Below are 24,163 nucleotides of genomic sequence, written 5' to 3' on the forward strand. Positions count from 1 at the left end.
GCATGTTTTTGGGCTGTGGGAGAAAACCCATGCATGCATGGAGATAACATGTAAACTCCACCTAGAAAGGCCCCCGGACCGGGATTTGAACCAGCAACTTTCTTGCTGAGAGGCAGCAGCTCTACCAGTTGCACCACGGTGCTGCCCTCCTCACATTCATTCAACCTTTATTTATACAGGTTAATCTCATTGAGCCTCAGGGACTCATTTACATCAGAGACCTGATTTCTTTAACAAAGAGTGATGACAACAGTGGATAACAACGACAACAATAGAAAATCATAAAAGAGGCATACAAATTTTAATTATTATTATTATTATTATTATTTTTTACAAATTAAAATAAAATGGCAACCAAAAGGACAGTCAAAAGGAAAAAGTAGTGAGAACAACAACAACAACAAAAAAATAAACAAACAGCTAGATTATAAGGGGGTGTAGAAAACTAAAAACACATCCCTTTGGTTTGATCTGCATTTAGGACAAGTTTGAGATGGAACAAATCTGTCTGAACAATGTCAAAGGCGGATTGCAAAATCTGGAAAGCCTTAGTAACTGTTTTAGCTCAACAATAAACTGTGTCATCAGCATAGAAATGAAAGGATGCGTCAAGGATGCTCTGACCTACGTTACCTATGTAGATTGTAAAGACGGTGAGTCCTAAGACTGAGCCTTGTGGTACACTATTGTTAACTGTTAAATAACTGGAGGAAATACCATTATGTTGAACACATTGTCAAAACATTCATACAGACTCAAATATATCCATTCAAAAGGTGTTTTAATAACGCCAATAAGTTCTTGTTAGTGATCACGACTGATGACAGCCAGTAGTTTCTCTTTGATGATGATACGTTAGGTAGCACTAATAGGATGGACAAAATCTTACCCGTCATCCTCAGATGAAAGAAAATCTGATGAACAACCAAGGAACCACCAAGGCTCAAGCCTGCGTTTAACTGGGAACTGCTGAAACCCTCAGTGTCTCTGTCCACCGTGAAGCGAGTTTTACATCACCGTCGACTCGGAGGGTGCCGTTCAAGAACAGAAGTCCCTGCGCCAAATGTAACCACTTCAAGCTCAATGGACAAGTCACATGTTTCCTGGAGAAAGTTTTCAAGGTCAGACACGACAAAGGCATATGTTGGGATGAATCAAGGTGAGACTTTCAAATGTAAAAAGACTTTACTAACAGTCAGGCATGGCGGTGGTGTCATCATGCTGTGGTATGGTGGAACAATGAAGGAGGAGGACTATGGTACTTCTAAATTCTTTAACTTCATGATTCAACTTCAACTTCTTGATTCAAACTTGGATTGGGCTTTTTATTCAAGATTGAAAGTAGACGTGTTGTAATGTTTGTGTGATTGTGTTAAAAAAAAAGAGAGTAAATTATCTTTTTAAGAATACGTTGTTGCTGTTTAGTTTAGTTTGTGACTATTTTGAAAAGGTGAGTTTCGTTTGTTTTATTTTAGTCTTTATATTTACATATTGTAGTTCAAAGTAAAGTTCATTTTATCCTTGAAAGAAGTAAGATAGACATTTTTCTATTAAAAATACAGATCAGATATTTTTTACTTTGATTTTAGTAACTTTTTTCAGTTAAAGCTTATTATCGCAGAAGTAAGGACGACTCAATTCTCATGCCTCTTTTGGTTGAGTTGCTTCCTGGTTTTGAGCTTTAGGCTTTTTATTTTTACATTTAATTACTGTATTAGACAAAATATTTAATAGCTCATTTAACATTCAGGATGGCTGCTGTTTAATATACCGTATTATTTTACATTATTATTGTTTAGCATATCTTAAATCCTTGTATACAGTTTCTTTTTATACTTTATATTTTTGTTATTTTGGGGTATAACTGGGACCTTGAGTACACAATTCAAAAATCAAATTTCAGGGCATCACCTCCCTCACAAATTGACATAAAACATAAAAATAGATTTCATATCTGCTGCAGCTTAATTAATTAAAACTGTTGTTTTCCCCTGTCAATAGGTTGAAAGGCGCCCCTGTAAATAGTTCACGGCTCTACATTCCTTGAGAACTTTGTGGGGGAGTGGGTGATCCTTTTCCTGCTTCCTTCTGCCTTATTCCCAAACCCCGTGACCCCGGGATATTCCCCAACGTTCCTTCCAGGATGTGTCACATTAAAAAAGGTCGATAAGGGGACATTCTTGCAATTTATCCTCAAGGAATTTTAAGAGGCTTGTTGGCATAAAAATACCCCATTTCTGCTTATTTATTTACTGAACCTTGTAATGCCCCACCCAGGCCACTGGGCCATCAGTTGAGTGGAAGAACACAGCAGCTGTTCAAGAAGGCAACACACAGATCAGCACCCTTCATTACATTATTGTATCTTTTTTCATGCATAAAGCCCATAATGCATAAAGGTTGGTATGTTCTGCAGATTGTAATTTTAAATCAGATTTGGAGAGTCTAAATTTTTATTTTTATTTTCCTTTCGGCTGCTCTCTTCTTCAGGGGTCGCCACAGAAAACTAACTCACACTTGGCACTTTATGCAGGATGTCCTTCCTGACACACCGAGCTACCACAGCCCTCTGTGTGGAGCAGAGAGCTGCTATCTAGGGTGTCTGGGGGAGCAGATGTGGGGGTTAAGGGCCTTGCTCAAGGGCCCAGAGTGAGGTAAATGAGGGAGGAGGCAGGGGAGGGTGCTTCACCTTTCCCACCCACATTTTTGATGATGCTGGTAAGGGGGATCGAGCCGGAGACCTTCCTACTTCACCTTTAACCTCTGCACGTCCACTCCCCGCATTTAGAATCTGATTAGAATATTTAAATGTTTTTGTGATTCTGGTCAACATGAAAGTTTTTCAGTGTACATGTAGTGGACTTGCAGTTGTTTGGCTGATCTTTGGGCCCGCAGAAGATATAGGGTCGATTTTCGTACAACACAAGACCCAACTAATACACTGGTATAGCAATATGAGAGAGATGGGATATCTTCAAGGATTCTAGGTTCTTTGTTTGTCATGCCACCACATGTGGTACATGTGGTGGCATGACATTGTGTACACAGGGTCCCAGTTACATCCAGCAAAAGTATAAAATGTAAAAAAAAAGTAATAAGATCTAAGATATGAACTACGAAAAACATTCACTAAAAACACGCTAAGCACTAGTAGCATAAACATCACGTCGAACAGTAGCACAAACATTAGTCTGTGTGAGCAGATGAACACAAATGAACACATCAACATGAAACTGATCAGCAGCAACATGAAACAGATCAGCAGCAACATGATGTGATTTTTTTCACAGTGATTATTCTGGTTAGAGATTCATGAGTCTAACAGCCTCAGGGTAGAAGCTGTTCCTAAGTCTAGTGGTTCTAGACTCAATGCTCCTTAAGCCCCCTATACTCTATATTCAGGTACGCGCGTACCTCAGCAGGGCATGTCCACGCAAAGCTCAATTTTCACGACCGCGTACACGTACATGGTGTCGCACAATAAACTGCACGGCGACAGACTGTTTTGTACGTGACACCAATGTATTAAATTCCCCTTCTTCATCTCTGATCTAGTTTAATGGCCTTTTCGTTTGTTTTTTTGTCAAGAGGCAAGTGATCTCTTCCTCCTCCGTTGATGCCATGACTGAAATGGTGAGAAATGAAGGAATTTGCATGAGCGAATTAAAATCAGGGCCAGCGTGGCTGCGGAAGGGTCTGGAGATTTCCTGTTGGGCTGATCTGATGTGTGGGCTGCAGGGCCTGCGCTCCCTGATTTATTGTTTTTTTTAGAACTTTTTATTAACAACATATAAACACAGAACAACGCTGCGGCTGGGGCTGCCAGCTCTCGTTTTTTTTTTTTTTACCTGTCAATCAATCCAGTAGGCGTGTCAGCAAATGACCAATCGGCAACCTTAATTTGTCCCGAAGGTAAACGCTCCTTGTCTGCGAAGCTGCTCTGCAGCTGCTCAAGGTGGACGCTCGAGTATGAAGTCTCAACCCTCTGCGTACGTACGCTCGTATACGCATGGGTGTGTACTGGGGGGCTTAAACCTCCTTCCTGAGGGGAGCAGGGCAAAAAGTGTGTGTGCTGGGTGAGCGGGGTCCTTCATGATGCAGGTGGCCCTCTTCAGAGAGAAAGAAAAGAAAAACGGCTGTGCTCATTAAGAAACGTTTGGATATTTGACCTCACAATTCATGTTTTGTTGAGCCTATCATTCTACCTCATATTTACTGTGAGAGTTTATCTAAAACTTATGCCTGCGTATTTACCAAGCTCTTTCTTATGGACTTTAGAGGATAACAAATCAAAACAAATTAGACAAACATACAAAAACAGCCTCAAATGAAGCACAAGATGGCTGAGAAAAAAAGAACATCAAATCACAAAATGTATATAAAGATAAAACTAATATTCTTGAAACACAGGTTTTTTTTGGGGGTCAAATTTTGAAATATTTTTCCTAAAACAGCAACAACAAAAACAAGAAAATAAATACTGAATGCACTGTTTTATATCTGACAAGGATCTTTTTGTATAACCATAAGGCCAAAACCTTTTTGAAAAGGGAAAGAAAGTTAATGGAAATACTTCAGAATAAACTTTTATTTCTGGTGTTAAAACTATCAGTCAAGTTAGAGGGACTAAGAACATATCTTGCATTATTATTTGAATATGAGCTGTCTGTTGAGGCAGAACTGCATTATGGGTCATATTCAGGAATATGATGAACATGTTAAATCTGATGAGCCAACAAAATCTGATCTGAAGCATTTGAGTTTAATTTTAATCATAATGTCTGAAAAATATTTGACAACTTCTGGTTTAAACAACAGTGACATCAAAAATACCTACAACTAAAACCAGGTATAACAATTAACATTGCATCACCTGGTTTGCTCAGATTGGGAAAAAGTGTTACTGTTGAAGTGGAACAATCTCAGCAATCCTCAGGAGTATCTAACGGATACACTCCATTTACAAACTTTGACTCAGGATTCATTTAAATTTACAGTTAAGCGATGGTCCAGGTTTAGACTCTATCAAGGCTTTTAGAATGAAGCTTACAAGGCAGACACATTAATAACCAAACCCTCACAGTGTATGCCTGTTAATGTGATTTATTTATTGACATGAAAATAGATCACAGATTTTTTTTTTTTTGGGGGGGGGGGGGGGGTATTGGGATTGTCAGCAGCTGGAGATTTATTTTCCTTATTCTTAAATAGTCTTCCCTGTTAAGCTAAAAATAAACTTCTTACCACATTTCTGTCCGTACTGAATCACTAAAACATGCATTTTTTAATGACATTTGATGTGGATTAGATCCAACTCTGAACTCTGTTACTAAATATAGTGTTGCACGTCCCCCTGTAACATGAGCACTTTTATATCTATGAAGCTAATCTTCAGTTTCTGCTACTTTCTTTGAAAGGAGCTGCAAAACCACTGAAAGGATCTAATCACAAACAACAACAAAGAAACAAGATGTTAAGGCAGCAACATATGTCTATTATCTTACCTGCTTCTTGCATTCCAGGAAATGCCCATGTCCAGCAGTAACTGTGCAAGAGGCGGGGGACACCCTGGACAGGTCCATCACAGGGACACACAGAGACAAACGAGACAAACAACCATTCACTCTCTCACTCACACCTAGAGACAATTTAGAGTTACCAATCAGTCTAACATACATGTTTTTGGTCTGTGGGAGGAAACCGGAGTACATGGAGAAAACCCACGCATGCACGGAGAAAACATTCAAACTCCATCCAGAAACGTAGCCAGCAGAGATTCAATCCATCAACCTTTTTGCTGAGAAGCAACAGCTCCACCAACTGAGCCACCGTGCCACTCAAAGCAGCAACATCTGCCTCCAATTGTTATATATCTCTTGTCCACTTTTGAGCTGTGCAAACTCTTTTTTTTTATATACACTTTTGACTTTTGGTTGAGAATATTTATTGTCCCAAGTGCTTGTTTTTATAAGCCAGGGTCAGAGTGTCAACCATGGTACCATACACTCTACTCAAGTGGCCCCTCCTGCAGGTGGTGAGCCAACAGGGAAATTATTGAAGCTCATTTTGGCTGAGACCAACTGGGTCCACTGCATTAAAGCCCGGTCATCAGACACTCGCTGGCAAGCTCCTCCTCCAGGCCTGGCTCCAAGGTGGGCCCTCAGTAACTCATGTCCAGGCTAGGAACATCAAGCTCCTTGTTATCTTCTGTCTTCATGAACATTTGCTCGCTGTGGTGACCCCTGACGAAGGGAGTAGCTGACAAAAGAAGAAAAAAAAACCTCTTTGCTTGGCCTGTCATCTAGAATCAATCTGCCATGGGAGAGCCTCCTTCTCCTCCACTATGATAAGATAGTGATTCAAGAAGGAGAAATGAGTGCATTTTTCTCCTCATTCTCCTGCGAAGATGAGTTTTCTCTGCAGGGTAGCTGGACTCTCCAGATAGGGAGAGAAGTTCAGTTATCTGGGAGAGCCTTTGAGTAGAGCTGCCGCTCCTCCACATCAAGAGGAGCCAAGTGAGGTGGTTTAGCTATCTAGTAAGAATCCCCCCTGGACGCCTCCTTTGGGAGGTTTTCCAGGCATTGTCAACTGGGGAGAGGCACTGCCAGAGATCAAGGGCACACTTAAGAGACTGTCTTTCTCATCTGGCTTTGGAGTCCTCCCAGAAGAGAAGAGGTGGCTGTGGAAAGAGATGTCTGCTCCTCCCTGCTCAAGCTTTTACACTCGTGACCCAACTCCAGACCAAGTGGACGATAATGGACGGATGGATGGACTGACAGATGCCTGGATATTTTATTTTCACAAATGGCTAAATAGACCCAATGAATAAAATTGTCACTTTTCTATCAAACGTATAAAAGACTTCTGTGCAGAAAAGCCTTTAACTAAACTGATAAACCTGACCCGTCTCCTGAGGACCGTCAGTATCCTCATGATTTTCATTCTGTGGTGGCTCTGGGTGCAGAGTCCAGTATCATCACCTACAGGCCATCACAGGAACTCTGAAATGCTGTCAGACACTTGGCAGGAACCACAAATATCAGACCCAGCAACGTTTCCAGCACTGAAGGTTACAGAGACCAGCGTTCCTGACTCTTCTCTCTGCTCTTTGATCTGTCAAGGCTGACAGAGGTCACACGGGATCACATAATGCAGAGATTAAACACCTGCTCTGATAGTTCAGTGTCTGAAGGATGTGTCGGTCCCAGAATCAAAACAAAGGCTGAACTAAAAAAAGAAACAACCCACCGATAATTCTTGTAATCATTTAGGTCTTTTTGTCTCTCACCTCCATGAGAAGGAAGAAATGATTACGTCGCCTGTGAGCATATGTGTCTGTAAGCAAAATGTCTAAAGAACCAGGAAGCTGATGTTTTATGAAACACTCATAAAGTCATTATTGAATGTACATCTACAACTTATTAATGTTCAGAGTCAACCAGGTTCAAGATTTCTGTCACAGCTAAGCAACTTTATTAAACCAAAAATGATTATACAGTAGCTCATTTGATTTTTTACAGATACCGAGCTACAGTTTTGTGTGGTAGTAGCTGAGAGTGATTCCCAACACATAAACAAAGCTCTAACAACTCCCATGAGCTCTCTGTTTAAAGCTGCAGCCTTATTCTGTTTGTTAGCAAAATTTCTCATGAACCGCTGGATGGATTTTTATGAATTTCTCCGAGTCATCTGAGTAACTTTAGAGGTTAAATCAAAAAATGGCTACCACAGCTAATAACTCTTATCCAACACAAACATGGCTAAAACTTGGTCCCTTTTACAGATGCTGAGCTCAAGCATGGTATGGTAGTACCTGAGAGTCATCCCTAACACTTAATCTGAGCACGGATCATACAAATATGTAAAATATACTAATGTTTTATCTTTGTTTTTTCCGACTTGCTCTCGACAAAGACGGACAATTTATTTTTCCCTCTCCTGCCTCGCTCCTGCTTTTGCTCTTGTCCTGTGAATCTTTCTCAGAGCCTCTCTTTACACATCCTCCGAATCGTAAATCATGGATCTGATCAGCTGGCCTCTCAACACAATTGATAAAATTTATTCGACGAGAAGACAGGGTGCAGGAGAACCCTCATGCCCTAAAGGGACACACGACGCATAAATAATTGGAATACGACAACAGGATTATCTGCTTTTTTGAATCGGTGGGTACCTGGGATATTGACAAATTAGGAAGACGTATGCAGCAATTTTGGCAATGGTGAGGCTGCCTGCCTATGTGAAGGACTGTACCGTGCTTCAAGCGCTCAGACTCAGATGCTGACACTGAGCCTGAAACTCGCTGGCATGAAGGAATCGACCTTGGAGAAGGCTACAAGCACGGATCGGTGGAATGACCACAAATCTGGATGTTTGGATTCACCATTGAGTGTACCAGCAGAACGATGAAGGCAGACATGAAATCAGTAGTTGGCCAGCCCCAAAACAATTGTTGTTTGTCTGACTATGGCTTCCCCGCTTGGCCTTGGGCCAACTTATCTCAAATTGCTCTTGGAGGATATGTAAATCATGAAGCTCTGCTCCTGCCCCCCCCCCCCCCCCCCCCCCCCCCCCCCCGAGAACATCTGTGGACCCTTATCAGAGCTGAGCCGGCTGATAAACACTGTGCCATCTTTATCAGAACTATGGAACTTTCTGGCAGTGTTCACGGACAATCTCACCACCTTTGTTGGCCGCCCTCCCCCCGCAAAATGTCTTGTATGTTGCAAGTTGAGGTAGTTTTTTTGCTACCTTTTTGTGAGAGACCTTTTTTAAATACCGTCTTTCCTCATGTTTCTCTTCCCTGTTCTTATTTAAACGATAAGGGCAGCGCTTCACAATGAAGCTGCAGCCCCCATGCACCCCCGTCTACAATTGTTGTCTTTGGACGGCTGCACTGAAATGTACAGGTATTTTCACTGTGCTTAACTGTGCAATGACAATAAAGTTGATTCTGATTTGTTCTATCTATAAAGTTGGTCCACTCAAGCTAATTTACAACCTGCTGAATAAGCTCAAAGATTTTTTATTTGTTGTATTTTCTCCTGTTTTTTCCACAATCTGATCAGTCTGAATAGGGAAATAATTTTTAGTGCTTATAATAAACTCAGCCAAGTATTTATTTTAAAAGGTTGACTACAACTTGCATCTCCTCCCAGCTGTCCTCTGGTACTGTACGTTTATAGCAACATCTCACCAGTACGTAGCAGCTCTGTTACACTTTGGCAAATGCAGCAGATATCCAAACCCTGACACGTAAATGGATTTTCCCATCAGAGACTGAAGTTCTGCAGCCGAAGTCAACATCGTGTGAATCACGTGGTGTGCTCGGGCAGGGAACGTGTTTTTATTTGGTTTGTTATAAGATTGGATCTAGCAGGTGGCGCCATGTGTGGATGGATGTATGGATTGAAACGTTGGAGCTTTTTACCAGTCAGCACAGACTGTCAAAACACTCATAGTTTGTAGAACTATTGCATCATGACAAGCTGAATCAGTCTAAAAAAGGTTTAGTGACTTGAATCCAATCGATCCCATACATGATTGATACTAAAACAGAGCAGGCTGCAGCTCCATTCAGTCCTAAACTGATCTCCTCAGCTAAAAATGGAAGCCCATCTGAATGTGACCTAATGTTTCTGGAAACTCCTCCTCCGTGTTTGTGTGTGTGTCTACTGTACACCCTCAGCTTCAGTTTAAAGTGGTATATCAGATATAAAACTTCAAATTTAAACAAGGAATTAATATCTGATGGGTGATCTTGTGGATGCAATTACTCTAATTTTATCAAACTCACTTTCAGAAATATCAATTCTGATTTAAACAAACGTGAACTTTACACAAGCAGTGATGTGTGGGAACTTTCTTTGAAAAGCACTTTTTCCCATAAATTAGTTTTGATTGCTGTTATTTAAAAAAATAACTAACTTGATCCTCCAAGGTTCTCAGGAAAATCTTCAGCTGGTTTAAAAAGCTGCACTGAGAAAGCTGATGTGAACCAGCAAGAGAGCCCAACTTCTCCATTGGCTCCCTGTGAAACTCAAGAATAAGGTTTTTTTTTCTAACTAATGAAGCTCAAATTAACCAGACCATTATATTTTAAAGATTTCTGAGACCGATACAATAGAGAATGAATCCTAGAATGCAGGTTTACTCGTGGTTCCTTTAGTATAGCAGGTGTTACAGGAAGACCTGCTGGAATCAACTTCTGACATTTGTTTGAGAGGCAGACACAGTTTCCTTTTTTAAAAGTAGATTTTAAATTTTATTTGTGATAAAACTCATCTTGAATAATTTTAAACATGTTTACTGAGAGACTGAGTTTTAACCTTTTCACAGGAACTGTCTCCTTCCTGTCAACTTATACACGACTTTTTATCCGACTGCTTGTTTTCAATAACTCTGCATTTTAAACATTAACTGGATTTGTACAAATCCCTGAGTTGTCACAGATTTTAATAAAACTTTTAATGTCGTCAACTTCTTTTCTGTGGTGCACTTTAATCTACGCAATGGAAAGAGGTTACATAAATAAAGTTTAATTGATTTAATTTTCTTTCTTCTGTTTCCTTTAGCATTAAAGCATTATCCTCCTTGGCTTTTCTCTTAATTGTGATAAACGACTTGTCAAAGTCAAAACCTGTGTGCTGCTGCATAATATGCGGGGATGAGGTTGTAAATATAGATTTTTTTTTTTTAGATGAAAATTACCAGATGTGTAAAATCTATTTCACACCAAAAACATTTTCAGGTGAACCAAAATGGACCAGAATCCACCCACGCCATAAAATATAAGAATGAATGAATTAGAGCTAAATTTGCAGAGATTTGCTTTAATTTGGACTGAAAGAAAAGTATAATTTCTGCTGCAGATAATTTCTTTTAATGGTACCTTCTGGCCTCAGTGGTGGTTCTAACTTGAATGGCTCCCTGGGCTATCCGCTGCATGTCCCCCCCGAGCCTTCTCCACCCCCCCAGCTCTGATAGGACATGCATGCATGCAACAGTAAACTTGTTCAGAATTCACATCTAGAACCCCTGCTTCTTTTGGGGCTACCAACTTGTTGTTTTCATCTTCGTGATTGGCAGTAAGATGGTGATCTCCATCTGGAGCGTCACACCCACCACTCCCCTGATATCAGCAGCTTTGATTTGATCAATTAACTATAACTGATCTGATCTGATAGTGCAGCAAGCAGAACAGCTCGGTTGTCCCACCCATCCATTACCAGTCAGGGGGGAACCCAGCAGCAGCTGCTAAAATGTAAGAAATCTGAAGCACTTCAGAAGAAACGCCTCAGCTACAACCGAAACGTGCCTTCAACTTTGTGGCATGATGCCTTTCTCTGCAGACCTCCTCCCTCCTCCTGGAGCAAAGTTCCTCCTCCTTTTTGTCCACTGCAAGAAACATCCAACTCCCCTAATTTACTGCAACTTAAAGCTGGAGATTCAGTGAGTTCAATGTATATACATGAGAAATGTTTGAGCTGTAGGAAAAAATTATAAGGAAATGTATAGACACAAACAGAAATAAAGCGAGTTTTAGAAGCTGAACGCAGCGGAGGGTGTTTACTTTATGCAGCGGAGGAGCACTGCCTGTCTCTTTGCCTCCTCCCTCCGCATCATCTGCCTCCTCGCGCTGCTCCCCCGCTTCCTCTCCCTGAGCGTGTCTCTCTCCGTGTGTGTTCAATCAGAAGAGGACCAGACTCTGTCTGAACACACCCCAGCTCGGACATCTTCTGCACCGACTCACGACCATGACTGCACGGACCACCTCCTCTCTGCTGGCCGGGCTCCTGCTCCTCTTTCACACCTGGAGAGGTGAGTCCAGATGTGCGCAGGCTTAGAAAAGATACAGAGCTGGCTTTGCAAAGTTTCGAACAGAACTATGTCATAGAGCATGACCTGTAATCAAGTTAAGCCTAATTTAATCTTAATTTTGATCATCTGTTTATCCTCGGAGGAGCTCACTGTGGAGAAGCTGCAGCAACTAAACTAACTTTGTTAAGTTGCCTTAAAATAGTAACACGTGCTCTTTATTCATTTATTTACATTTTTAGGATTTCAGTTGCCTTTTACGAGCTTTTGATGCCTCATTTTACTGACACGAGCTTAGTTTCTGCTGGGTTATTTTTCCCATAGGATTTTAATCCTCCTGCACTTTGCAGTCAGCAGTTCATGCATGAAGGACCAGAGACCCTACAGTGCACGAACACGAACAAAGAGTTGCACACTAGATGTTTTTATTTGTAAGGAACTTTGTGTAAGGAGACACATTGACTCTGCTCTATATGAAGTTGTGCTGTGTGGAACAGTTTGCTGCAGGTATTTTTAGCTGGGAACACCCAGGCTCAGAGAGGTGGGGTGGAGGGGGGGGGGGACTGAGGCAGCCCCCAGTCTGCTCTCTGTCACTGTCCCAGCTCAGATGAAGTGGCCCGGTGCCGCCCGAACAGCTCAGAACAGCTCAGAACAGCTCAGCTCTGCTGCTCCCTCAGAAACACACCTCTGAGCCAGACATAGGTGTTGCATCAATTACATATATGTGAAGAGGACATGTCCCCCTCACATAAAAAAAATAATACATAAATAAAATTGTTTGGACCCCCCCCCCCCACACACACATTTACCATGAAATATTATTTCACCTGGTGCTGTTTATTTGTTTGCGATTGAATCCATTCCACTTAATTCATAGGAGAACACATTCCTCAACATACCTCGAGAATGTTTATGGATCTCACCGGAGGACATTGGCTGATGATTCCATCCTTATCAGAACTCTTACAGTGACCCCGAGAGCATCTATGAACATGCTCACCGCTCTCGGCTCCCCCCTCTGCAGAATGTCTATGCCACTATGTGCTTGTTTGTGCGAAGTGTTTTTTTTAATATTAGAGTTTTTTTTCTAAGGCAGGAAAAAAAAATTCTGATAGGAATTTTTTCGCCTCCAAATCCTACATGTGTCCATTTTACCACTTTATTGTCTGTCCAAACAGGTCTCACTTGTAAATGAGTCTTTTAGGCTCAATGTGATTTATCTGTTTAAATAAAGGTTGAATGAAAAAAAACCCCCACTAAAAGTCCACTCCTGGTTTTCCTGGTTACCTTCAATGACTCACTACACTGCATGCAGTGTGTCTCCTAGATCACTTGATGGGGGAGGAGGGGGAGACACCTCTGTGTTGCGCTAGCTTAGCTCTACATTAGTGCAGGCAGTGGTGGTGGTGGGGGGGGTGCATGAGAGAAGCGGAGCATCTGTAGCATCTTAGCTAGCATGTCTGTATTGCATGCCGCTAGCTTAGCGCTACGTTAGTGCCGACAGTTCTCTAAAATAGCAATTGAATCAAGTAGATAAACCTAGATGTTTAACAACCCATTAAAATACACCAGAAGGCAGAAAATGGCATCTATTTTTCAAAAATTTCTGGGGGAGGATCCCCCCACCCACCAGTGTGTCCCCCCTACATTACAAATGCTTGTGACGCCAGTGGAGCCAGATGCAGGCTGTAGTGAGACATCTCAGTCTCAGAGTGCAGATTCTTTATTTTACATTGGCTGGGGGAGACTGTTATTGAAAGAAAGTTTGACGTGTCAATAAGTGTTTACTTTTTAAAATGTAGGACTTATACGAGTTCTCTTTATGCTGACAAGTTGTGTATATTTATTCTCCCGCACAGCCCTTCCTCTTTCTAGGCCTCACTTCCCTCCTCTTCTGACCTTCTGACTTTTCTTTACGTCTTCACCTTTCCTTGTCCCCGTTTGCCACGGTCCACATGAACCCCCCTCCCACCCGCCCCTATAATCCCTCCCTGGCTTTTCACTTCAAGCTATTGTCTGCCATCTCCTCGAATTCTTGCCACTCTTATTTAGTCCGCTTCCTGTAGTTGACCCTCTGTGGCCTCCTGAGGTCACTCGCCTCCGATAGAAAGTGCCCATCAACACTTCCATTCATTGTCTTGATTCTTATACCACAATCAATAACGTGGTCTCATTCCGTTGTGTATAGATAACACAAAGAACCGTTTCGGCATTTTTTAATGTCTTTCGTTTGCGGCCGTCACGACTCAACCAACATGAAATAAAATCATCATGTAGTTACAGACTTAGTTTTTTATTTTTTTTGAAGAAGTGCTTATCGCCCATTGCTGTTCATACCAGAGGGTTAAACCAAGATCATCTTTAGATAAGAAGGGGAAGAGTTAAAGACATTTTAGTCAAATCTTGTAAGTGAAATATTGTATAACAAAGCTCAATTTTGTGTATCTCATGCAAAACTATGAAATCTTGCTTGATCTGTTAATTTTTGAGTTATATAATGAGGATGAGACCCAGCTACTACCACACCAGGTTTTAGCTCAGTAGCTGTACAACTAACTGAGTTCTAGCCCTTTATGTGCTGAGTAATGTCAATTAGATTTGGCGGCCACCTTGAATTAGATTGACTTCAGAAGTTATAGATGAACATTCACTGCCTACTTTCTGAAAGTTTTATAAGCATCCACTCCGTAGTTCATGAGGTTTTTGCTAGCATACAGGTTACGTTGACCGTATAGATAAAAGTATATAGATACTGTATATGGAGTATTTGTTGGGGATGAATCTCAGCCACTACCACACCAAATTGTAGCCAAATATATGTAAAACTTTGTTGTAGCCATTTTTGTGTTTTCCAAAGTTAGTTGGTCGTGGAAGCCATCTTGAATTGGGTTTACTGCAAAAGCATGACACCACTGATTTCTTTCTGAAGGTTTCATTAAAATCTGTTCCACTGGTTCACAAGATATTTTACTAACGCTACAGACAGACAACAGAAACTGGTAAAAAGCTTATTGCCTCTGGACTCTGCTGTTGTGCTGCTCTGGTTCGGCGTATTGTTTTTGTACTATTAGTGCTTAGCGCATTTCTTAGTTCATATCTTATATCTTATTACTGTTGTTCTTTTACATTTTATACTTTTGTTTGGATGTAACTAGGGCCCTGTGTACACAATTTCATTCCACCACATGTACCACATGTACCGCATGTGGTGGAATGACAAATAAAGAAACATTGACTTCGGTGCCTGGCGATGAAGAGACCAAACAAGTGGAATATGTTCAGAAAAGAGCTTTGGATGCTTTCTTTTCTCTCCATCCTGCTGAAGCTGCGGAGCCGCTCTGTTTGATCTCATCCACACGTGGTCAAACAAGCTGTTGTTGTGTTGGTGCCAAAAATATGCAACCTTTTATCTGAGGAGAGTCAGCCTATTTGTTGGACTTTAGCGCCAATCCTTGATAAGGATTCAGCTCACTTCCTCTACTATCAGCTCATCAGGCCAGGCCAATGAGACTGTCCCCCTCCCATTAGACCCTAACCATTAGAGGGTCACCGCTCTGGAGCGACCGAGGAGCCAGACTCACAAGCTCCAAACAACTCCTACTCTTCCTCAGAAGAAGAGAGTCGGTGTTGGACAATAAGCGTCCTTGTTGTGTCTGGACGGCGGCGTAATAAATCGAGGCTCAGTAATGTGGCGGCAGAGGAGCAGCCGAGCAGAATGAGACTGAAACAGAAGCTTTGGGCTCAGTTCCACAGCTCCACCGTGTCCTTTCTGTGGTTCTGAGCCTAGTTTGTGTCTGAATGTTGCGCTGCCGCTGGAGCCCTTCCAAAGTGCCGATGACTTGTAGCTACAGCTGAATTATTTCCATTTTTATTGTCGCTCGCCGTCAAAGTTGAAAAAGGGTGATTAAGGTTTGTGTGTGTGCATGGGCTTGTTTGTACCGTTAGCAAAATAACTCATGAATCATTGAATGGATTTTAATGAGACTTTTAGAGAGTAATCGTTGGACGTACGTCTACAAGATGGCTGCCACAGCTAAGATTACTAAAAGAAGTTTTACTTAAATTTGTTCCGTTTACTAGTATTTATGCTTACCAATATTTCATATTTTTTCAGTCTTTCTTGCATTTTGGTCCTTGTGGGGACGTTCATGTGGAGCCTTTTCTTCGTCCCAAATTAAATCCCGGAGCTGTTTGTGTTTACGTGTTCCCACACAAACAAAGAGGAGAAAGGTGCTGCCTTCTACTGTTTTTGAACCGAGCCGTGACATTGTATTATCAGCTCGGAGCTGTCTAAAGTTGTTTTGCTTAATTTGCGGTTGTTAAGATTGGCAAAACATAATCCAGATCCCCCGGGGCTCCCAGAAAGGAAATGATGGACAAAGCTGGAGGCCCATCGGAAAACAACGGAAAGTAGTGCTTATTCCGTCAGCGTGGAACAAAGATTCAGAGTTATTGAGAATTTCCTTTTTATAAACAGTTAATCTCTTCAGAGAACACGTTCTCATCTGACGATGCTCAACCTGCCTTGACTTTGTTGACTTTGTCGTATAAATACATTCGGCTCTCCATGTACGGGCTGCAGCGTCTCCTCTACCAAAGTTAGAGGTGCTTCTTATTTGTCACTTTGGATTAATTCATATAATGACAGACTTTACTCTAAATATACATTACTGTACTAAAGACTTAAACCTACCATAGTTATTTTTGTTGTACTTTCCTAGAAGGTCTGAAAGTCTTTCAATCTTAATTAGTTTTTAAAACTTTGGCTACTTTTTCCACTCATTTCATTTTGTAATGACCAGAAGATTGATCACCCTTTCAGCTGATCTTCCACTGTAACCTTTCAGCTAGTAGTTTTTTGAATGATCATATTTGTGTACAAATACTATTACTATTACTATTACTATGAATGATTTATTCATCAGAGTTAAGTGGCCTAACAAGATGGACATTTTCCTCTGAAATTTGCAGGTACTGGACTGGTAATATGTGACAAGCAAACAAAAAGTACATCCTGAAAACAACAAAGTCCATGCTCAATAATCCAGGTATACAATCTAACATTTTTCCGTCAGGTCATCTGGACAGTTTCTTTTTTTTTGTGCTGAAGCATTTCATCTTCCATCCAGAAGGCTTCATCAGTCAAGGAAACACCACAACACAAAACTGATTATTTCCCCAACAGCTTACTCCAAAGTGGAACAAACCAGTTATGTTAGTGCTAAAATGGTCTCTTTGGCACGCCCCCTCCTCCGGTGCCAGCCCTCTTCCTCGTCAACAGTCATGTCAAACTGGTTCAAAACCAACAAAGTCCATGCTCAATAATCCAGGTTGGTTTCCTTGACTGATGAAGCCTTCTGGATGGAAGGTGAAACGTTTCAGCACAAAAAAAAACTGTCCAGATGACCTGACTGAAAATTGTTGGATTGTATACCTGGATTATTGAGCATGGACTTTGTTGGTTTTGAACCAGTTTGACATGACTGTCGACGAGGAAGAGGGCCGGCACCAGAGGAGGGGGCGTGCCAAAGACACCATCTTAGCACTAACATAACTGGTTTGTTCCACTTTAGAGTAAGCTGTTTGGGGGAAGAATCAGTTTTGTGTTGTGTGTTTCCTTGACTGATGAAGCCTTCTGGATGGAAGGTGAAACATTTCAGCACAAAAAAAAAAGAAATTGTCCAGATGACCTGACTGAAAATTGTTGGATACATCCAGAAATTTTTGATGGAGACCACTTTAAAAGCTTCCAAAGAAGTTGGGCTTAATAGAAACAAAATTAAAAGATGAAAGATACAACTTAAAACTTTTGTGCAATACTTTAAAAATAATTGTGTTGAAGCTGCTATTAATTTTGGTGTTATTTTTGATCAGGACATGTATTTTATCCCTCATATTAAAAACGTAACTAGAACCGCCTTCTTCCACCTGTGTAATATCGTTAAAATTAGAACCATCTTGTCTAAAAATGATGCAGAAAAACTGGTTCATGCATTTGTCACGTCTAGACTGGACTATTGCAACGGTTTATTATCTGGATGTCCAAAAACTTCTTTAAAACGTCTTCAGTTGATCCAAAATGCTGCTGCCAGAGTCTTAACTGGAGTTAGTGGGAGAGTTCATATCTCTCCAGTTTTAGCTTCTCTCCATTGGCTCCCTGTCAAATCCAGAATAGAATTCAAAATCATACTTCTAACCTACAAAGCCCTCAACAACCTAGTTCCATCTTATATTCGAGATCTTATTGTTCCATATTTTCTTAACAGAATGCTTCACTCTCAGACTGCAGGCTTACTTGTGATTCCTAGAGTTTCCAAAAGCAGAATGGGAAGAAGATCTTTCAGTTATCAGGCTCCTCTCTTGTTGAACCAACTTCCAGTTTCTGACACATTGTCCAGTTTTAAGACTGGGCTGAAGAGTTTGATAAATCCTATAGTAAGGGTTGACTTGTTAGGCTGCTATAGGCTTAGACTACTAGAGGACAAATTGAGCTCATTTCCTTAAATAAAGTGTTAAAATTGAATAGTTTTCATTTGATACTATTTCTATCTTAACATGATTCTTGACCTGCCATTGTGTATCTATTCCTACCAAACCCAGCCAGTTGAAGCAGATGGCCGCTTGTCCTGAGTCTGGTTCTGCCAATGTTTTTTTCCTCATACGGGAGTTTTTCCTTTCCACTGTCGCCTTCATGCTTGCTCAAGATGAGAGTTCTGTGATGGAGTTAAACTCAAAGCAGTCTGCTCCTCAGATAAATAATATTAAATTATTATTTTTATATATGAACATTTCTGTTCAGTGCCCTGAGATGACTTCTGTTGTGACTTGGTGCTGTATAAATAAACTGAATTGAATTGAAAAAAAAAAAAGTTTGTTTTGTAAACTGGTTATAAATTATTTAACTTAAATTATTACATTTAAAATAGAACCTCTATAATATTTGAAAACTAAAAGATACATTTTTAAGTGCTCTGTGTCTAAATAATTATAACAGTTGCGTGAGGTGTTGGTGGCTGATGAAGAACCAAGAGTTCAGGCAAGTTGTATCCAAAGAGCGTGAAATAAATGAAAACAACACCAAACGGCTGTGTGAAAGAGCGAACACGCAAACGAGCAAGCGACTGAGACACTAAGCACGGTTCATGTGCGGAGAGATGATTTACAGAGTGAATGCAGCTGGGGATGATGACAAATGAACAGCAGGTGTGTGTGTGTGTGTGACAATAGAGAAGCTGAGGGAACACGAGGGCTGGAAACATGGAAAACAAACCTAATCTAATTTGTTTGTTGCTGCCTCTCAGCATAAACCAGCGAGATCCCGGCTGTAATCCGGTAACCTTTTTACAACGGTACCGTGGTCCTCGGAGGCAGAATCCGAAGCGCTTTGTTGTTAAGTGTTTTTGTGGAAACTGGTGTTTGTATGCAGAGATCCATATAATGGCCGTGCACTTGGGAGTAAGAAATGTTCGAGGGGTTGCATTTTACTGTTTGATCCTACTGTTGATGCAATAACAGCCATTATCCCCATTACCTGGGTCAATATGGCAGCAGTAAGCAGGGATGGAGAGGGCGCTTGTTCCTGCCGGGGGAAGCTCTTTGTCTTGTTGTCATCGAGGCCATTTTGTGTGCGTTCACCAAGTAGCAGCCAACAATTGTTTGTCTATTGTAGCTCCACAAGAAAAAAACAATCACTCAGCGTGCAGGCACGCCTCGCTGCAAGAGATCTTAACATCAACACTTTTTGTTGCCATGGCGAGCAGTGTATGGTGTTTACAGTGTGAAGGGAGGGAAGGAAGTTTGCTGTTCGACCCTCGCCTCTCTGTGTGATAAAATGCTTTTGTGTTAGCCTCAAACGAAAATGCAATTTGTCTTCTTATGGCTCTTTATCTGCTGTTGACATCGAGGAAGTTTTGATCCGTGATTTTCTTCTAGTTTTTACCGCACTGTACTTTTAACTGCCTGAGTATGTGCGTGCGTGCTTATCTGTTAGCAAAATAATTCATAAACGAATGGATGGAAATAAACAAAACTACCAGGAATAAATTCTTGAATGCACATCTACAACTGTTATGTTTTGAAGTCAGCCTGATTTAAAATGTCTGCTACAGCTAATCAACCTTAGCTAACACGTAATTAGCTATAATTCAGTCAATTTTACAGACACTGAGCTGACATTTTATGAGGTTATAGCTGAGGTTTGTCCCTATTGCACTTCAAAATGCAAATAAATTGTCTAAGAGTTTTGTTTAAAATTTTGACATTTCCTGTGAAAGTCAAACCTTTTAGTCTGTTAGCAAAATATCTCCTGAACCACTGAGTAGATCTTAAAGAAACTCTCTGAAAGTAATCAGTAGGCAAACGTCTACAAATGATAAATGTTTGGAGTCAACCAGATTCAAGATGACCGGCACAGCTAATCAACCTTTACAAACACAAAATGATGTATAACTCGGTCAATATTACAGAAATGGAGCTAAAAGTTTTGGTGATAGTAGCTGAGATGCATCCCAATTACTTACTCCATGTGCTAATATTTACCCAAGATCTTTGAAACTTTGGCATGCTAGTTTTGCTTCTTTAATTTTTATTATTAATTTAAGAAGCCCACTATCGGTGACGCCCAACAGAAGGACTTTTTAGTTTATTGCCTCATCTGTGCACGTGCACGGAACATTTCTGTCTTAGACAGATCTGTGTTCTCTGATCTATTGCTCAATATTCAGCTGAAGGGCAAATCCATTTCTGTCTGTCAGATTAGGGTTCACCTCAGCTCAGCAGTGCATGCAGGAGCCAGCTCCTCTGGCTGGAACTGCTTAATGCCACTCTAATGGCCTTTTGAAGTCAGGACAGCTGCAGACACCCGGTGCAGTCGTGACAGCACTCCCCCAGACTCAAACACGTGCTCCCCCAGATCTGCTTCTACCTTTATTTAACGAGCTGTTGTCAGCAGGTGTTTTGTTAAAACAGGGTCATCGTGTGACAAACTGTGAATTCTGCAGCTTGAACCCATTTAATTATTGTTACCATGATTATTATTATGATTTATTCTTTTTTTTTTTTTTTTTAAACAGACTCGGGCTCAGCTGAATAACCAGTAAATCCCATTGTAACAAACTGCCTCCGAATAAACCAAGACACTGTCGGTCGCTATAAACTTTTATTGGTTAATACATCTTTAAAATTAAGGAGGATCTTTCTTTGTTTAAAGTCACCCATTCATTATAAACTCTTTTTACTTCAATTGTTTGAATTTTACCGGTAATTAGTTCTGGTTATTGAGTGCACATGTCACTTATTAAAAAAAGAACTCTGTTAGACAATTAATAGAGTTTTACCACACGTGTCGTAAATACAGGGAGACCGGGTTCATGTTGCCTGCGGGGGTTGTATTTTTCTTTTTATGCGTTTGCTTTATTTGCACTTTCAGTCACGTGGTTCAAACTTAGTAAAGTGGGGTTCTATAGAAACATAATAGGCAGTCAGTATCTTACTTGTTGTGGGCAGCCTTTCGAACGGCTTCAGTTTGTGGAAATAGTTCATTTCTGATCAAAGTGCGGCGCTAACAGCTCGACTGAGGGAGGCCATCAACAAAGTGGATTCCTGTGTCTTAAAAACAACTTTGATTTCAAAAGTTTCACATCTGTTTACGAAAACACTATTTATAAACTTTTATTCTGTTTTCATTTTCATATTTCCCAGTATTAGGACAGGAGTTATGTTTACATTCCCAATAATGGTCTATGTGAAACTTATAATAATAAAAAACAATATTAAGTTCAAAGTACAAAGAACAATCTGATGCAACAGTAACGTGGTGCAAAAAGTAAAACATGGTTCGAGATAATGCAGCTTTATTTATCCCTTTACCACCATCTGATTTCTGTGGCTGTGTATACTTTAACCCATTCCATTTAGCAGAGTGATTCCACATGAACTCGTTACTTGTAACAAAACTGCGGCCCTGCACGGTCACTCAGTGTAAACAACATCTAAAGTGAAATTAACAGCATAAAAATGAATAAAATGGTGCAACTTTTAATGGTAAAGTTGTTTTAAAACAACAGTAATCCTCTTGACTTTGGCCCAGCATGGACTTTCAAACTGAGGTTGTTTTGAGAGCAGGTAAGATGGTGACTGTTCATAATATCTCCACAGAACCCCACTTTAAAAATATTTGGCAAATTAGACATCTGTTTGAAGAAAGATCAGGATATGATTGAAAATGAGTCTTTGAAAATAAATTATATGTCATTAAAGAACTTATTCCTTGTTGTTGTTGTTTTGTTCCTACAAAGAACTGACATGTTGTTCTGTGGTGAGGACGTGAATCGTTGTACATGGCTTTGTGTTTTACATGGCCAGCTTATTGTGAGTGTTACTATGTTGTCTTTTTAAGATAGAAACTTTTCCAGTTACCATAAAGTCCATCATATTTGCAGTAATTTGTGCATGAAGGTATCCAGATTGTGCGTTCTCATGGTATCTGCAGCTGTGTGGTAATACACATATTGTTGTTATTCTTTCGACTGCTCCTTTCTGCAAGGGTGGCCACATGGAGAGAACTTGCAGGAAACATTTAGCAACTGTTTTACACCGGATGCCCTTCCTGACCCAACTTGGGCTCAAACCTGCAGCCTCAGGATTAGGAGACCGCGGCACAGACCACTGAGCTACCATCGCCCGCAGTGTATCTTGTAAAGCTCTGTAAAGTGGCAGCTGTGGCTCAGCACGAAGAGCAATCAGAGCGTTACGATCAGTGGTTTGGACACCGCCTCCCCACCTCACATGTTGGTGCCATTAAGACACAGACACCACATTTCTGTTTATCTGTGAGTAAAGCGAACATGGTGCTAAATACGAGACACTACTGCTGTAATCTTAGTTATAGAGATTCAGAAACTGGGCCAAGCAGAACACCATTAACACTTAATGAGCAATATGCTTGAAAAAACAAAGAATTCTCTAAAGTGGATTCTTTCTTAAATTATTTTTGTGACTTTTGACCTTTTTATTTCAGCGTGACCAGAGACCAGAGTGGTGGCGCTAAGAAACCACAGCTGTGATGCTCAAGTTTCTTTTTCCCAAACTTTGAATCATTTTTTTATGGTAAACTGAAGAACCTAGTCTGTTTCCATGCCTTAATATCATTTTATAATGGATTTAATGAAGTTGGAGATCAAATTACAATTAAACTTGTTAAAAGTTTTGCTGCATCTATCCATCATCAGACTGTTTTACTGACTGTTTATGATTACATGTTGGGTTAGTGTGATGAATGAAGCTGTCTGTGGGATCTCTTGCTCTGTGGCTCTCAGGTCACGGCTGAAACAACAAACCAAAGGAACTATAATTAGGTGTATCAGCTGTGAAATAAAACTACAGGAACATTGCTGGGGTGGTCAGTAGGAAAACTGAAGGCATGTGAGAGATGGAATAGAGGAGCAGGCCATGAGCTGAGTGTTACTTGGGTATGATCTGAACCAATATGAAGTATTTTAATCTTGAATTTTGCTCCTACAGATGTGAAAACATCAGGGAAAGCAACTTTTTTGGCTCATGCTTTGCCACATATGCTTTGCAATATATTGAATAATATCACTGCTAATATCAATGTGCGGTGATTTTTGTGTTTTGTGAACTCATTGAAGATGAATTCAGAACACAGACCGCAGAAGAAGCAGCTCCACAGACTGTGTTGAAACCTTTGGGTGATTGTTTCAGAAGGAAAATGTGAATTTTAACTAAGATTAGTCAGTCTGATTAATGAGATTTTAAACTTGATCCACTTTGACTGGTCTGATACCTAAAAATCAGATTATTTCCTGGTCAATAAATGCATCACAGCTGTTGCAAATAAAAATCTGATGCTTGATAAGGAGCACATTTAGTGTTAAAAAACAACCTGTTTTAATCAAACCTTGTAAACGAGGTCTCATAAAATGTGCTGGTGTTCAGACAAATGTTTTGAGGATGACTCCCAGCTACTACCACACCAAAGCTTAGTTTATATAAATATTTTTTAAAAGTCATTAAAACAAATCTACCAAAATATCAAAGAAAACAAAAAATTTAATTAGTGCTTTTAGAGATAAATTATAATTGGGCCAAAATCAAAATCAGTTTGAGACCTTTACAAAAATAAAAACTTGGAACGGCCTAAAAAACTAACTTGTTCTCTAATTTCAGCTTGGATGTTTACTGGGTACTCCGGTTTCCTCCCACAGACCGAAACACTTTAGGCTAGTTGGTAACTCTATTGTCCCTAACACAAAGTTTGTTTTCTCAGTCATCCAGGTATATAACAACAAAAAAGGTTGAATCATGTCATCTGGACTTCGTTTTTTTT

At 40.4% G+C, this 24,163-nt stretch overlaps 1 protein-coding gene across 1 annotated transcript in view; it reads left to right on the plus strand.

The window, feature by feature from the left end:
- The first annotated feature begins 11,709 nt into the window (after positions 1-11,709).
- LOC119411218 (cell surface glycoprotein MUC18) overlaps positions 11,710-24,163 on the plus strand; it is a 57,522-nt gene continuing 45,068 nt past the window's right edge. Inside the window, exon 1 of the mRNA XM_037678150.1 lies at positions 11,710-11,820. Within this exon, the coding sequence (XP_037534078.1) occupies positions 11,757-11,820 (64 nt within the window). The 5' untranslated portion in view covers positions 11,710-11,756. The remainder of the gene's footprint in view (positions 11,821-24,163) is intronic.

The sequence above is a fragment of the Nematolebias whitei genome, chromosome 6, assembly GCF_014905685.2.
Source record: "Nematolebias whitei isolate Nwh7 chromosome 6, NemWhi1, whole genome shotgun sequence".
NCBI classification, from domain to species: Eukaryota; Metazoa; Chordata; class Actinopteri; order Cyprinodontiformes; family Rivulidae; genus Nematolebias; species Nematolebias whitei.